The 12,977-nt window shown below is 39.7% G+C and overlaps 1 protein-coding gene across 1 annotated transcript; it reads left to right on the forward strand.

Moving 5' to 3' along the window:
* Nucleotides 1–737: 737 nt before the first annotated feature.
* Nucleotides 738–6,874, forward strand: RBM7 (RNA binding motif protein 7). The gene is made up of 4 exons (XM_032796115.2): nt 738–915; nt 3,378–3,480; nt 4,374–4,476; nt 5,398–6,874. Exons 1-4 carry the CDS (start codon nt 855–857, stop codon nt 5,836–5,838), a joined length of 708 nt encoding a protein of 235 aa, XP_032652006.1. The 5' UTR covers nt 738–854; the 3' UTR covers nt 5,839–6,874.
* Nucleotides 6,875–12,977: the final 6,103 nt, after the last annotated feature.

The following is a 12,977-nucleotide window of genomic DNA, read 5'->3' on the forward strand; positions in this document are numbered from 1 at the left end:
ACTTTCTATTAGCAGACCTCAAAGCACTTCATCACACTGTTATATATTGTCCTCAATACTCTGAGGTGGAGGAATATTCTCATTTTTATAGGTGAAGTACCAAGGCACAGAGAGGCCACATGAATTAACCAATATCATACAGGAAGTCACTAGTCTTGAACTCCAGTCCCCCAAGTATTAGGATAGGCCAGTGCCTCACCCCTGAACCATCAACTAAAACTTGAAAAAAATCATAATTGTGAAGGAAAGCTTGAAATGTGACCTAGTGGTGACCAAAAGGCTCAAACCAGGAAACACAGAAACCAAAACTTATTATTGTTAGATGTCATGATTTTTAAACCGATGTCACTATTTTTGATTGCTTGTGGCTGGCAGTATTGATCGAGCCTCTTCCTTGGTCTCTTTCTAATTTGAGGTAGTTTTACTCTTCTATTGCAGTATGTGTTTTGTTCTTAGAGTGGGATAGGGAGCTTGCATAACTACAACTGCTTCATCTCTTTGTATTGTAGTGTCTACAGGACTTTATCTCGACATTGTATGCATGCATAATAAAAAGATGCTCCTTGTCCCAAACAGCTTCACTTAAATACAGATGCATGTAACCTGTCTCTGCAGAATTGGTATGTGTGTGGTGTTCTTTGTGTGCTTGCTTATGAGTTTCTTGATTTCCTTTTTTCCATTTGTTTGTAAGAGTAAAACTCTTCTGAACTTGCTCCATTTTTATTTAACACTTTTTGTTTCTTGATTTGCAGGGAGGTCCAGTAATTAAAGTTAAAATACCTAAGGATAGAGATGGTAAACCAAAGCAATTTGCATTTGTGAATTTCAAACATGAAGAATCTGTTCCTTATGGAATGAGTCTGCTTAATGGGATCAAACTTTTTGGAAGGCCCATCAAAATTCAGTTCCGATCAGGTATCCATGAAATAAACATTTAAACATCTAGTTGTTTTAGGCAAAGTGGAGTTATCTTTTTCCCCCTTCACAAAAAACGTGACTATTTATATTTAATATTTTTAGATAAAAAGGATATTCATTGCAGGATATCTAATTGTCATTCACTTTTTAATGGTTGGTATATTTGTGAAATGAAGGCATCAGAACAGATGGTACACTAGCCTTTCCTTATTATTATTAACTTCTCCTGCAGCAAGAGACTTGTCTGTCAGTTCTGCCTGAACATAAGTTGCTTTTTTTTGGTGTGTTAACTTTGATTTCAGGTTTTTGTTTTTTACACTGCAAATATTGTGTGAATGGTGAATATAGTAATCTTAATAATTGATTACATCTATGTATTTAGAGAACTTCTACATTTTCTCAGGGCTGTTCAAATCCAGAGTATGGAGGGAGAGCTTCTGATGTAGCCGAGTATATATCCAAAGTTGTCTTAATAGCATTGAAACAGCAGAAATGGTTCGGACTCAAATGATGGGATTTGTTTTTCACTGAAGTTCTAGTCTCTCACCTTAGTTTTGATTATTGACCAAGCAGTGAGGTCTTGTATTAGTGTACAGGGAGTAAAAAGGTTTGCCAGAGAGGAAGATACAGAGGGTGCAACTTAGTGAAGATATTTTGGAAATGGATAGGATGGCAAATGAAGATCTCTGAAGTAGGGATAAATTGCTGCTGTCGAACAAATTTAAGAGCGTTGGAATTTGCATGCTTAGAAAGAGGGGAATCTTTTTGTTTCTAGTTGGTTTTTTTTTTTGTTGTTTTTTTTTTTTTTACCTATGATGCTAAATGAGGTTTTGAAGAGACGCAGTCACAAGGTTGTACAATGTTCTGGAAGCGACAGTATAGAGTCTGAGTGAATGCCTGGGCTTGCCAGTGGAACTGACTGTGATGCCTGAAAAGAAGAAGGAAATAAATATTGGAATTCTTGGTTAAGAGTCCTCAAAGTGGTGGTTATCCTTTAGGTCAGTGATGCCTACCCTTATTACACAGGAGGGCCACATAAACCCAACTTTGTGTGGGTCTAACAGAATCTACATATTTTAATAAGATTTCAAGTCACCTATATTGATTTATATTTTAAGTTCAGCATGTTTTGTATGTATTTAGATAGACAATACTGTACATAGAAAACCTTTTAACACACTTGTGCAAACCAAAATGATGCAAGCATGACAAAATGCTAATAAATTGGCTGTTAGTGTATCGTGTTGAAGCAGGATGTGAGCCTTATGGAATGCCCTGGTGGTCCATGTACGGCGTGTGGGCAATAGAATTCATTAACTTTATTCTTAGGTTTCATGCAAAACATTTATATATGTAGTACCTGATAAGTGGGGTCGGTAAACAATTAAATATATTCATGCCTATTACATAGGTGAAAGAATGGAGTTCAGTGAATGCACAGTTTAGACATTTGGAGTGTAATGCAGTATAACTGGAGTCAGAAGCAAAGTTCAGATTATTAATACATTATGGTAGTATCTAGTGGTTGCAACTAAGATTACTGCCCTATTGTGCTTAGTGCTGTGTAGCATAAGAGATGATCCCTGCCTTGATGAGTCCATTTGCTTTCAAGAGGTAAGGCTCAAAACGATTAGTGAAATAAGTTGCCTTTAGAAACAAGCTTTCCTACAAGGTAAGGAGAGCTCACTTTTTATGTTTACTGGTATATGTTTAGATTAGATAAACTAGTAGCTCTGAACCTTTCCAGACTGCTGTACCCCTTTCAAGAGTCTGATTTATTTTGCATAACCCTCAAGTTTCACCTGACAAACTTAACAAAATCGACATAAAAATACAAAAGTGTCACAGCTTGCTATTACTGAAAAATGGCTTACTTTCTCATTTTTACTATATAATCATAAAATCAATTGAAATATAAATATTGTATTTAAATTTCAGTGTATAATACTTAGAGCAGTATAAACAAATCATGGTCTATTAAATTTTAGTTGGTACCGGCTTCACTAGCGCTTTTTATGTAGCCTGCTGTAAAACAAGGTAAATATCGAGATGAGCTGATATACCCCCTGGAAGACCTCTGACTACCCCCCCAGGGTACATGAGCCCCTGTCTGAAGACTGCCGCTCTTAACTCCTCATAGCTTTAGTTTGGGTATTTTTTTTTTTAAAACAAATTACTGTTACTGGCATGTTAGTAACAGTTGCATCTGATTGCAGTTAAACTAGGTTTACTAGCAAGAATGTTGCAAGTTGATTGCATCTTTACTATTGGGTATTAAAACAGTTGCAACACCCTGTTTTGTAAACCTGATTGTGTGACTTGGCGGTTTACTGATGAAACTCCAAAGCTAATTAAGCAGTGCAAAAGTGTTTCCATCATCTTCTAACAGGTGTTCACTTCTTATCCAAACTTCCATTCATTCTTTAGGTTGTCTTACAAAAATGTTTGTTTTAATTCAGGGAGTAGTCATGCGTCTCAAGATGGCAATTCATCTTATTCCCAGCATGGAACTGCTAGTACAAGTCCTTCCAGCACACCACATTCAACACCAAATTCCAACAGGTAAATACTTCTGTCCTACCTCCCAGCAAGTGCTTATCAAATATATACTTGAGTCATTTAATATATGGTGACTTTCCTGTAGCTGCTGTCCTGCTTCTGGGCAGAGTAGCAGTTGTACCTTCTTTCCAGTGTGAGACCCTCTTCCTATTCATTTATACTGTTTGTAGGTAGAGCACAGTTGTATCTCTTGGGGCAACAAAATAAAAATTAGGAACCTACTGTGAGGAAAAGTTTTTGTTTTTTTAAAAAAAAAAACAAGTTTGAAAAAGGTATGTCTAATGTGAAACACTGCTTTTCTAAAGCTTTCCATTTTATGTGCTCTAGTGAGCTGTGTTCTTTTGGGAAAAATCTAGGGAAATTTTGTAGTTGCTTAGGGCAGGGCTACACTACTGGGTAAGTCTATCTAACTGATGTCACTCGGGGTGTGGAAAAAGGCCCCTATGCTCCCTCAGCAATGCAAGTTTTGTGCTGTCCACACCCGTGCTATGTTGATGGAAGATGCTCTCTCACGGCTAGCTTCCTCTTCTCACCATGGTGAAGTATTTATGCCAATGGGAGAATGTTAAAGGTATGCTGTTACCTTCATGGCTAGTCCCTTCTGAGAAAAGCTAAAAGCAGTTTCCTGCCTCAAAGTATACTTGCCAATTCTTGTGGTCTGAGTCACTTCCCTGTTTAAGAATGTTTTTCCATTGCTGTGTGAAAGACCCACACAGAAGAGGGGAAATAAGTGGGCAAAGGGCTCTCAGATGCACACTATAAGCAAGCCCTTAAACAAAGTTACAGCACTACTTGGTTTAAAAAAAAAACAAAACTGATTAGGCTGCTGATGCCTCTTTAACTTGCACAATGATGGTATGAAACACTAAAGACTAAAATTCCTAATCTTTTTTCAGCAGATATGATAGGAGCACAGATAACATGTTAGCAACAGGATTCACATCCGTGCAGATGCTCCAAAGGTCTTTCTCATCTCCTGATAACCTTCAGAGACAAGTGGTATGCTGTTAAATTAATAGAAACAGAAAATCTAAAGCTAGTGGCCACAAGCAGTAGGTGGATAACACATGAAAGAAGTCTCTCCTTTTAATTTTAAGTACTTTTTACTGAGGGATACTTACTTAACAGATACTGATTCACAGGAATGTGTTTATGGACTGTTGAAAGTACAATTGCAGTAGGTTTACAGTTCCTGCCACTAAAGTGTTTAGTGCCTGGAAACTCTTTGAACCAAAGAGTAACTATAGATAAAACAATCAATGTACATTTCTAAACTTATTCTGTGAACCTGCATCCAGTCCTTCTGTTGTTAATAAGTATTCACATCAAAGCTTTTCAGCTGAGGAGCATATATTGTTCGACAAAGGACAACTTTTAGCATCCATATGAATAAAACCATCAGCTCGGGTTTCTTTCATGCTGCTTGAGTGTGAACTTCTGAAAACAAATGCTCACTAGCCAAAAATAGGTCTGTATGTTACATATTTTCTTTTTGTCTCCGTTGGGTCATCTGTTTCTTAGCTCAGTGTAATCACTTAAACCAAAACTACAGCTCAAAGAAATTAAATGCTCTTGCTTTTTATTATGCTGAATTTTATTTAGTATATCATTTAGAAGAGAGGAGTTAAGCAGGCCCGATTCATTAGAGGGCTGAAAATTCTGTATGAATTAAGTTTCCAGTAGAGAGAGTGTGGCTGCCATGAAAGCTGATGCACATAGTGCATGGTATTCCCCTTGTCTTTACTATTTAGGTAATGCAGAACTCCTAGCTCTTTAAGCATTTAAAAAACTGTCCTAAGTCTTGCACCATGGAGTGCTAAGCTGTTCCATCAGTCATCCAGTCTCAGCAGAGCCAAATGCCGATTCAGTATCCATCAATTCGGCTAGAATTCTTTCTTGATTAGCTTTTTTCCCCCCTAGATGAATAGTGGTACATGGCAGCAGTCACAATACAGTGGAAAGTATGGTTCTCCGCATTCAGATCAGTCCACTTATACTTCACCGGGGCAGCAGCAGAGTCATTCATTTAATCAGTCTTCAGGCTCACAAATGCAGCGTCGTCCAGATGGATCATCAGCACAGCGCAAGAACAGGCTGAACTCCCATCCTTATCATATGGACAGCAGACATTTTAACCGCGAGCAGCGTTTTGGAGACTACGGATCTGATCATCATTACAGGGGGAGCAGAGATGAGTACAGCTATGAAGACAGGAGTCCTCATGACCCTGGGTCTGATCACTACTCCAGAGGGAACAGGGATGAGTACTGCTATGAAGACAGGAGCCATGATGGCTGGAGCCATGACTATAACAGAAGAGAGAACTACAGAGATGGCAAATGGCGTCCATCCCGGCATTAGCCAGTATTAAAAGTGGGCTCTAAAGAACTTTTATGCACTCTCTCCTTCAGGTCTCAAATTGATTTTAAAACAGTGTATAGAGTAACATCATAAGTTACCTTTTAAAAAAAGTTTGTAAAGTCACCTCCATTACCTTTTTTAAAAGAAAAAGCAGCTTCATTTTTATTGTATTAACCTTTAACCTCAGGGTTTTATGTCGAGAAATGTGCCACAACTTTTTAAAAAAAAATCATTGTAGTTTGAGGTAGGTGAAGTTGTACAGCTTGGTTGTATTATAAAGAAAATGTATTTTTTTAGTATAATTAAAAAAAGTCATCTCTTTTACAACAGGTCTGGTGGTAATCCCATTAAACAAATTACTTGTGGTATGATTACATCTGACAGTTTAAATATTAAAGACACTGTTTTCATACTGAATTAAATGTTGCTTTTGAAAATGTATTGAAGAATAGTATTTAATGTAATTGCCCTGTAAAATCTGTGGATAAAACAATTCCAGTGTTCCGAGTTCTTGCATTTAAAGACTTCTCAATTTGCTCTCCTTTGTTCCAATCTTGGGCCTTTTGATTTTAATATTTTTTTTAAAATTATGTGCAGTAGCCTAAAATGTTTGAAGAAATTAAGTTTATGTAACTAAAACCACTCAGGAACTGATTGCATCCCTTGAAATATGTTGTCTATGTTTTAGAAAAGAATCTGAACTTAGCCTGTACCTTTGATGTAAAGAATTTTTGTTTAATGCATAGGAGAAACAGGGATGCCTATTTTATAATTATTTTTAGATGTATTCCCCTAACTTTTATACAACATTAACTTTTCAATCAGTTACTAAAAAATTGTGGTCTGACTGAGTTACGGTATACAGAAGTAATAAAGGTGGATTTTTTTCTTTCAGATTAGTAACCAAGAGGCTGTTAGTGTGACAGAATTCCTCATGTATTGAAATCTTGTTTAAATAACTGAACTCTATTCACATGCCCAGATCACCTTTGAATATATACATTCCTATGTTTCTGTATAGTAATAAAGTTTTTTATAAAAGCATATTCAGTGAAGTTTCAAAGGATTGTTGAGAAGTAAACTCTACAGTAAGCTGTTTCTTTTCAGCTTGCAGCTTAGTGTCTCTCCTACATAGCTAGTGATTATAAAACTTATGGTTGAGTGAGAATTGCGTTGTAATTAGAAATACAGAACCAACTAGAGGACCTACTGAAGTGTCTAGTTCTTTCAGACTTTTGATTTGATGTCTTTTACATAAGAAACATTTAGTCACATTGACTTGCTCAAAACCAAACTAGTCTGAATAAGGAAAATAGAATAGCCAATATTCTAAGTATTGTCAAGAGGAGTGAATATGCTCAATGTTTTCCTGAAAGATTTAAAGAACAGATATCACTAAGGACCCCATCCTTATTTAAAGCCTGGCAATGGACGACAAGTTGCAGTACTGAGACAGAGACTAAACTCTAGATTTTAATAGTTCAAATCTACTTGGCCTATATAAAATATGCTAGTTGCTTGTCTCCTAGTCTTTGCATGTTCTCATGTATTGTAATGGCCAGGCTCCATAATTATTTAAAAAAACTTAAATGAAACATGTTCATAAAGTTTCGTTGCAGATCAAACTGATGTGCATGTTTGAGAACTTGTACTATTGTGTGACTAAAGAGGATTTCAATTTAATATCAGACTCCATTTTTGACTAGCACAAAAATCCACTCAACTACAATAGTAAAATATTATTATCAGTTATGGAAGGTGCAAATGATATGAAGAGAATTAACTTTAATGCTGTGAAGCTCTTAGAACATTTTCTGTTATGTACGTGTGACGGTGTGTACCCCTAGGGTCAGGGCAGTGCAGCCTAGCAGCCAAAGTTCAGTGGAGCTGCCCTTGGGGTGCAGAGCAACATGGCCTAGCCACCAGAATTCAATGAGGGTGGGGCACCTAGCAAGGGGTGTGGCTGTTCCTGTAGGGGGACCCAAGCCCACCCAACTCCACTGGGCCCTAAGAGTGGCATAGCAACTTGCCACTGACTAAGAAGGAGCATTCTACCAAAACACTCTGAGGTTTCGTAGGTGGAAGGTACCACTCCATTACCCTCTCTAGGTCACTTCCTACCAGTGCCTGCGTTGGGATCTCCCATAAGACTTCAGATGCACCATGGTCAGTTGGGCTGGTCACTTCCTGTGGCTCCTCCAGCCGGCGGGGTTCAAGAGGGCAGGGGGAAGCTCTGATTCCAGGCATCGTTAGGGGCTGGGGCAGGCCCTCCACAGGCACTTCCCAGCAAGGTCCTTCCTCTGTGGCCTCCAACCCAGAATGAGCTGGGCTTCCTTCCTTTATACTACTAGAGCACTTGGAGCATGCCCAGTCTTGCTCAGGAGGCGGGACTTCACCCGGTCTGGGCTAGTGCAGGGTAAGCAGACCCAATCCCCCAGCCTCCCCCTTAAGAAGGACCCCAAGGGGGGCCATCTCCTCTTCCTCCCCTCCCTCTCTAGAAAAAAAAATCAGTGTTAGCTTGGGTCTTATCTGATGAAATACGCAGAAGTCATAAGGTTGGAGTGAGAGGTACCAGCGCATAATCCAGGGGTTCGTGTCCATGTTGTGTATCCACCTGAGGGGGGCATGGTCCGTGATCAATTTGAAGGTGTTCCCCAGCAGATAATAGCACAGGGCATCAATAGCCCATTTCATGGCCAAGGCCTCTTTCTCTACTATTGAGTAATGTTCCCAAGGAAATAATTTGCGACTCAGGTACAGTACTGGGTGTTCTTCCCCCTCCAGCTCATGGGAGAGTATGACCTCAGCCCACCTCTGAGATGTCTGGAATATGAACTCCTTTGTAAAGTCAGGGTGTCGTAGGACTGGTTCCTGTGTGAATTGCTCTTTCAGAGTCTTGAAGGCCTCGTTGCACTGGTCAGACCACTGCACCTGTCATGGCTGAGAGTTCTTCATCAGGTCCGAAAGAGGGCGGGCAATAGTTGCAAAGTCTGAAATGAAATGGCGATAGTATCCAACCAGTCCCAAAAACTGATGTACGTGTTTCTTTGTCTTGGGTGTGGGTGTAGCCACAAAGACTTGTACCTTTTGATTAGGGAGTGCAATTTCCTTCCCTCTACAACATACCCGAGGTATGTTACCTCTTCCTGCTTGATGGCACTTCGCCAGTTTGGCTGTGAGGCCAGCTGTTGTAAGGTGGGCCAGTGAGGTGTTGCAGGTGGTCCTCCCAGTTACTACAATGTCATCTATATAAGCTGCTGCATACTGATCATGAGGCAGCAAGCTCTTCTTCATCAGCCGCTGAAAAGTAGCTGTGGCTCCATGTAGCCCGAACGGCATGGTTACAAAGTGGAAGCGGCGGAATGGTGTTGGAAAGGCCGTTTCTCCCCCCACTCCCCCGGGAGTTTGTTGTTAGGGGGATTTGCCAGGACCCTGTGGTTAAATCTAGGGTTGACAAATACCTCGCTCCCCCGAGTCGTTCTATGAGTTCTTTTACAGAGGGCATCGGGTACGCCTCAAACTGGGAGATAGCGTTGACCTCAGAATTGAGTGGTCCCATCGGGACCAGAATGATTGGGCTTCGCCATTAATTCATGACTCCTTGAGCATCCCCATCTCAAGCATTGTATCCAGTTCCTGTCATACTGGAGCCTACATCTTCAGGGGCACTGGTATGTGGTCATCCCTCACTCTCTGACTGGGTATTGTCAGAATGTGATGGTGCATAAGGTTGGTTCATCCCAGGGAGGTTGATTGGGGAAGTCCCTTATGAGCGGTTGTATTTGCTCCTGCTTTGCCTGGGTGAGTCCAGCCCCAAGCGTAGCCTGTCTTGGATCTGGGTGTTTCTTTGCTAGGGGTCCAAGTTCTGGGTCCAGGGGGTGACGGGGTGGCCCCTTGGCCCCATCTTAGTGAGGCATAGCAGCAGCCTCTCCAGCGTCTCTCCAGATCCCACCCCTGTGGGTGTAGGGGCTGGAGCTCCTGGCGGGCGTAATACAGTTGCCGCTTGCTGGACCAGCATTCTTGTTGTGCTTGTTGCTGGGCAGCCAACTCACGAAAGAGTTGCTGCTATTGTTCCTGATGCTGGGTTATCTGCAGCTGCTGCTGCTGGCTGGCCAGCTGCTGCATCATCTGAGCCTGCTGCTGTTGCTGTTGGCCGCCTGCTCTTGCTGACTCTCCAGCATCCACTTTAGAAACTTCTTCGTATCCGTCTTGGGCGGCAGTGGGGCTCCCATTGTCTAGATTCCTTCCCCTGGACCTTTGAGCAGGTCCTGGTCGTTACCCACATTCTCTACCATGTATGACGGTCTATGCCCCTAAGGTCAGAGCAGCGCAGCCTAGTGGCCAGAGTCAATGGAGCCACCCATGGGGTGCAGAGCAGTGTAGCCTAGTGGCTAGAGTTCAGTGGGGATGGGGCACCCACCAAGGGGTGTGGCTGCTTCTGTAACAGTAGCAATTTGCCACTAACTCAGTCGGGGGGGGGGGTCCCATGAGACTTTGGATTCTCCGTGGTCAGTTGGGCTGGTTGCCTTCTATAGCTCCTATGAAGTAAAGATGCAGGACCTGATACATGATATGGTAGCTAACATTCACTGTATGATAATTGGAAAAAAAATTTAAAAAAACCACTTCTGGCAGAAGACTTTTGGAATAATAAATGGATGTCTTCCAAAGACTCCATCCTTAATTTTACAGCACTCAACCATTTTGGCTTGGCCTTTGGGAGTTTTTTTTGTTTTTTGTTTTTTTTTTTCTTAAATTGGAAGCTATACAGTAGATACTCAGCAAAGTTTGACACTTTACTACCAAGTTTTATTACATCAGTCAGAAAACCAATCCTGTGCAAACAGTAGCTATTTGCTGTTACCTTTTCCCTAGCAGATATACAGTATAACACTCAAGTTTAAAAAAAACTTACTGATCCATTGAATTTAATAAAAACATGCAAAGAATGAAATATCAGTCATAATTTAACTCACCTTTTCCTTCTGTGTAGTGCTAGTTCTAGAAAGTTAAGCTGTTCACATACTGAGTTAGCATGGCCTGTTCTGCTCTCTGTATAAGTCAGGGGTCAGTAGCCTTTCAGAAGTGGTATGCTGGATCTTCATTTATTCACTCTAATTTAAGGTTTCGCTTGCCAGTAATACATTTTAAAGTTTTTAGAAGGTCTCTAAGTCTATAATATATAACTAAACTATTGTATGTAAAGTAAGTAAGATTTTTTAAATGTTTAAGAAGCTTTATTTAAAATTAAATTAAAATGCAGAGCCCCCCGGACCGTTGGCCATGACCCGGGCAGTGTGAGTGCCACTGAAAATCAGCTCGCGTGCTGCCTTTGGCATACGTGCCATAGGTTGCCTACCCCTGAAATAAGTTTTTGAGCATGATTTTCAGAACAGGTGTAGTGAATTTAATTAGAAGCTGAATGAGCTGCAGGGAAGCCATAAAAACCACATCTTGTTTACAAACTTTGGATATGAGCCTAATCATACAATTTGCCAGAAAATATCAATTCTTTTGTAAATAAGAAAGAAGTGATTGGTTTTAGCTGAGTAAATATAAGTGTGTTCATCCTGTCACAGTTTCAGAACACTCCCTTAAAAAAATTTGGTAGGAAAAATAAGAAGGGGAAGTTTGGCAACATGCAGGTGATTTTTTTTTCTCTGCTAGTTCACCAGTTTCTTTGAAGCACACATCGTAATGGAAGTGTTGGGATAGCATCTGGGGGAAACTGATTGCTGAAAAAGTGCAGACTCCCTTATTTCTTGTAGCACTGAAAACTAGCATTTGTGATCCTTGTGCAGTATACATTCTGGAAAAGATTTTTTTTAAACTGGTGTAGATATAGCTAAATTTACTTTTCTTGCTTGGATAACAGTTTCAGTGTAAAAAATACATGATTTATTAAATTAACTTGTATTTTGTCTTAATGTTCTTTTTACTTAAAAATGCCAGCAGTAGTACCAGGCCATAAGATCCAGTGCTAAAATAGTCCACATAAATTAGATTTTAATAGATGTGGTAATGTGACAATGTCATAACAAACACACAAGGCCAGATTTTACTATGAAAAATATCTTAGAATTCTTTACCTTTTCTTTAATTTTTTTCACATTCCACCTTCTATTTCACAATGAGATACATCATGACTTGCAAGATCTGTGACTGCAACAGCAGAAAACTACCATATTAAAAACATATCCATAAGACATCTTGGACATTTAGATATTGATTCTATAGGATGCTCGTTGAAATTAGAAATTAAAAATGTTGGTATTTTATGCATATATCCATGAACTGCTTGTACATCACCTGGATTTAAGCACCAAGTGTGCTGAATAAGTGTTCTCATTTTAGAATGCCAGGGCCATTAAATAGGGCCTGGGTTTTCTGTTTTCTGGGAAATTCTGCAATTTTGAGTTTGTTTTGAAACTTAACAAACCCAAACATTTTGATATCAAACATAAGACAGACCATACTCGGTCAGCCCAAGGTCCATCTAGCCCGGTATCCTATCTTCCAACAGTGATTAATGTCAGATGCCCCAGAGGGAATGACCAGAACAGGTAATCATCAAGTGATCCATCCTCAGCTTCTGGCAAAAAATTGTGTAATTGACTTTTTAAACTTTTAATGTTTATTTAAAAATGTATTTCCTGGGAAATTGTTTTGAATAAATCAAGTTTTTTTTTAAGAATTACTGCTTCCTCTGAAATTAAAAAAAATACAAACATTTCCAGTGGATGTAGGCTTTAAAAAGTTTATTTTTACAAAGAAGTGTGTTTTGGGACGAATTTGTTAGTAGTTTACTTTAACTTTGGGTTAAGATGTCTATTGACAAACGAGGCAGACAAATTCAGCACTTTCCTCTCTGGAAAGCACTGAGAACCTTGAGAGCAGCTTTCAGCAAACATGTAAGTTTTTAGTTTCAAGAAATCAGTAAAAGCACAAGTTCTTTAGAGGCCACAATCCACCTACAGTTGTAGTGAAGTTGGAGAAACTGCCACAAGAAGCTGTTGGTTGGATTTACCAAACAGCATTTAAACACATTTATGAGAAAGGCACACATATGTGTACCTAAGCTCCCATTATTCAAACCAGCTTGAACATAACTTCTTGGCGCTGTGCTTGAAAACAAGATA

This window comes from Chelonoidis abingdonii, chromosome 18 (genome assembly GCF_003597395.2).
Source record: "Chelonoidis abingdonii isolate Lonesome George chromosome 18, CheloAbing_2.0, whole genome shotgun sequence".
NCBI lineage: Eukaryota > Metazoa > Chordata > Testudines > Testudinidae > Chelonoidis > Chelonoidis abingdonii.

Excerpts from the sequence above, each read along its gene's own strand:
- RBM7 (XM_032796115.2), top strand. The coding sequence starts at position 855 with ATGAGTCTGCTTAATGGGATCAAACTTTTTGGAAGGCCCATCAAAATT. Across the intron at positions 916-3,377 it reads CAAAATTCAGTTCCGATCAG|GGAGTAGTCATGCGTCTCAA; the intron begins GTATCCATGAAA and ends GTTTTAATTCAG. Across the intron at positions 4,477-5,397 it reads ATAACCTTCAGAGACAAGTG|ATGAATAGTGGTACATGGCA; the intron begins GTATGCTGTTAA and ends TTTCCCCCCTAG.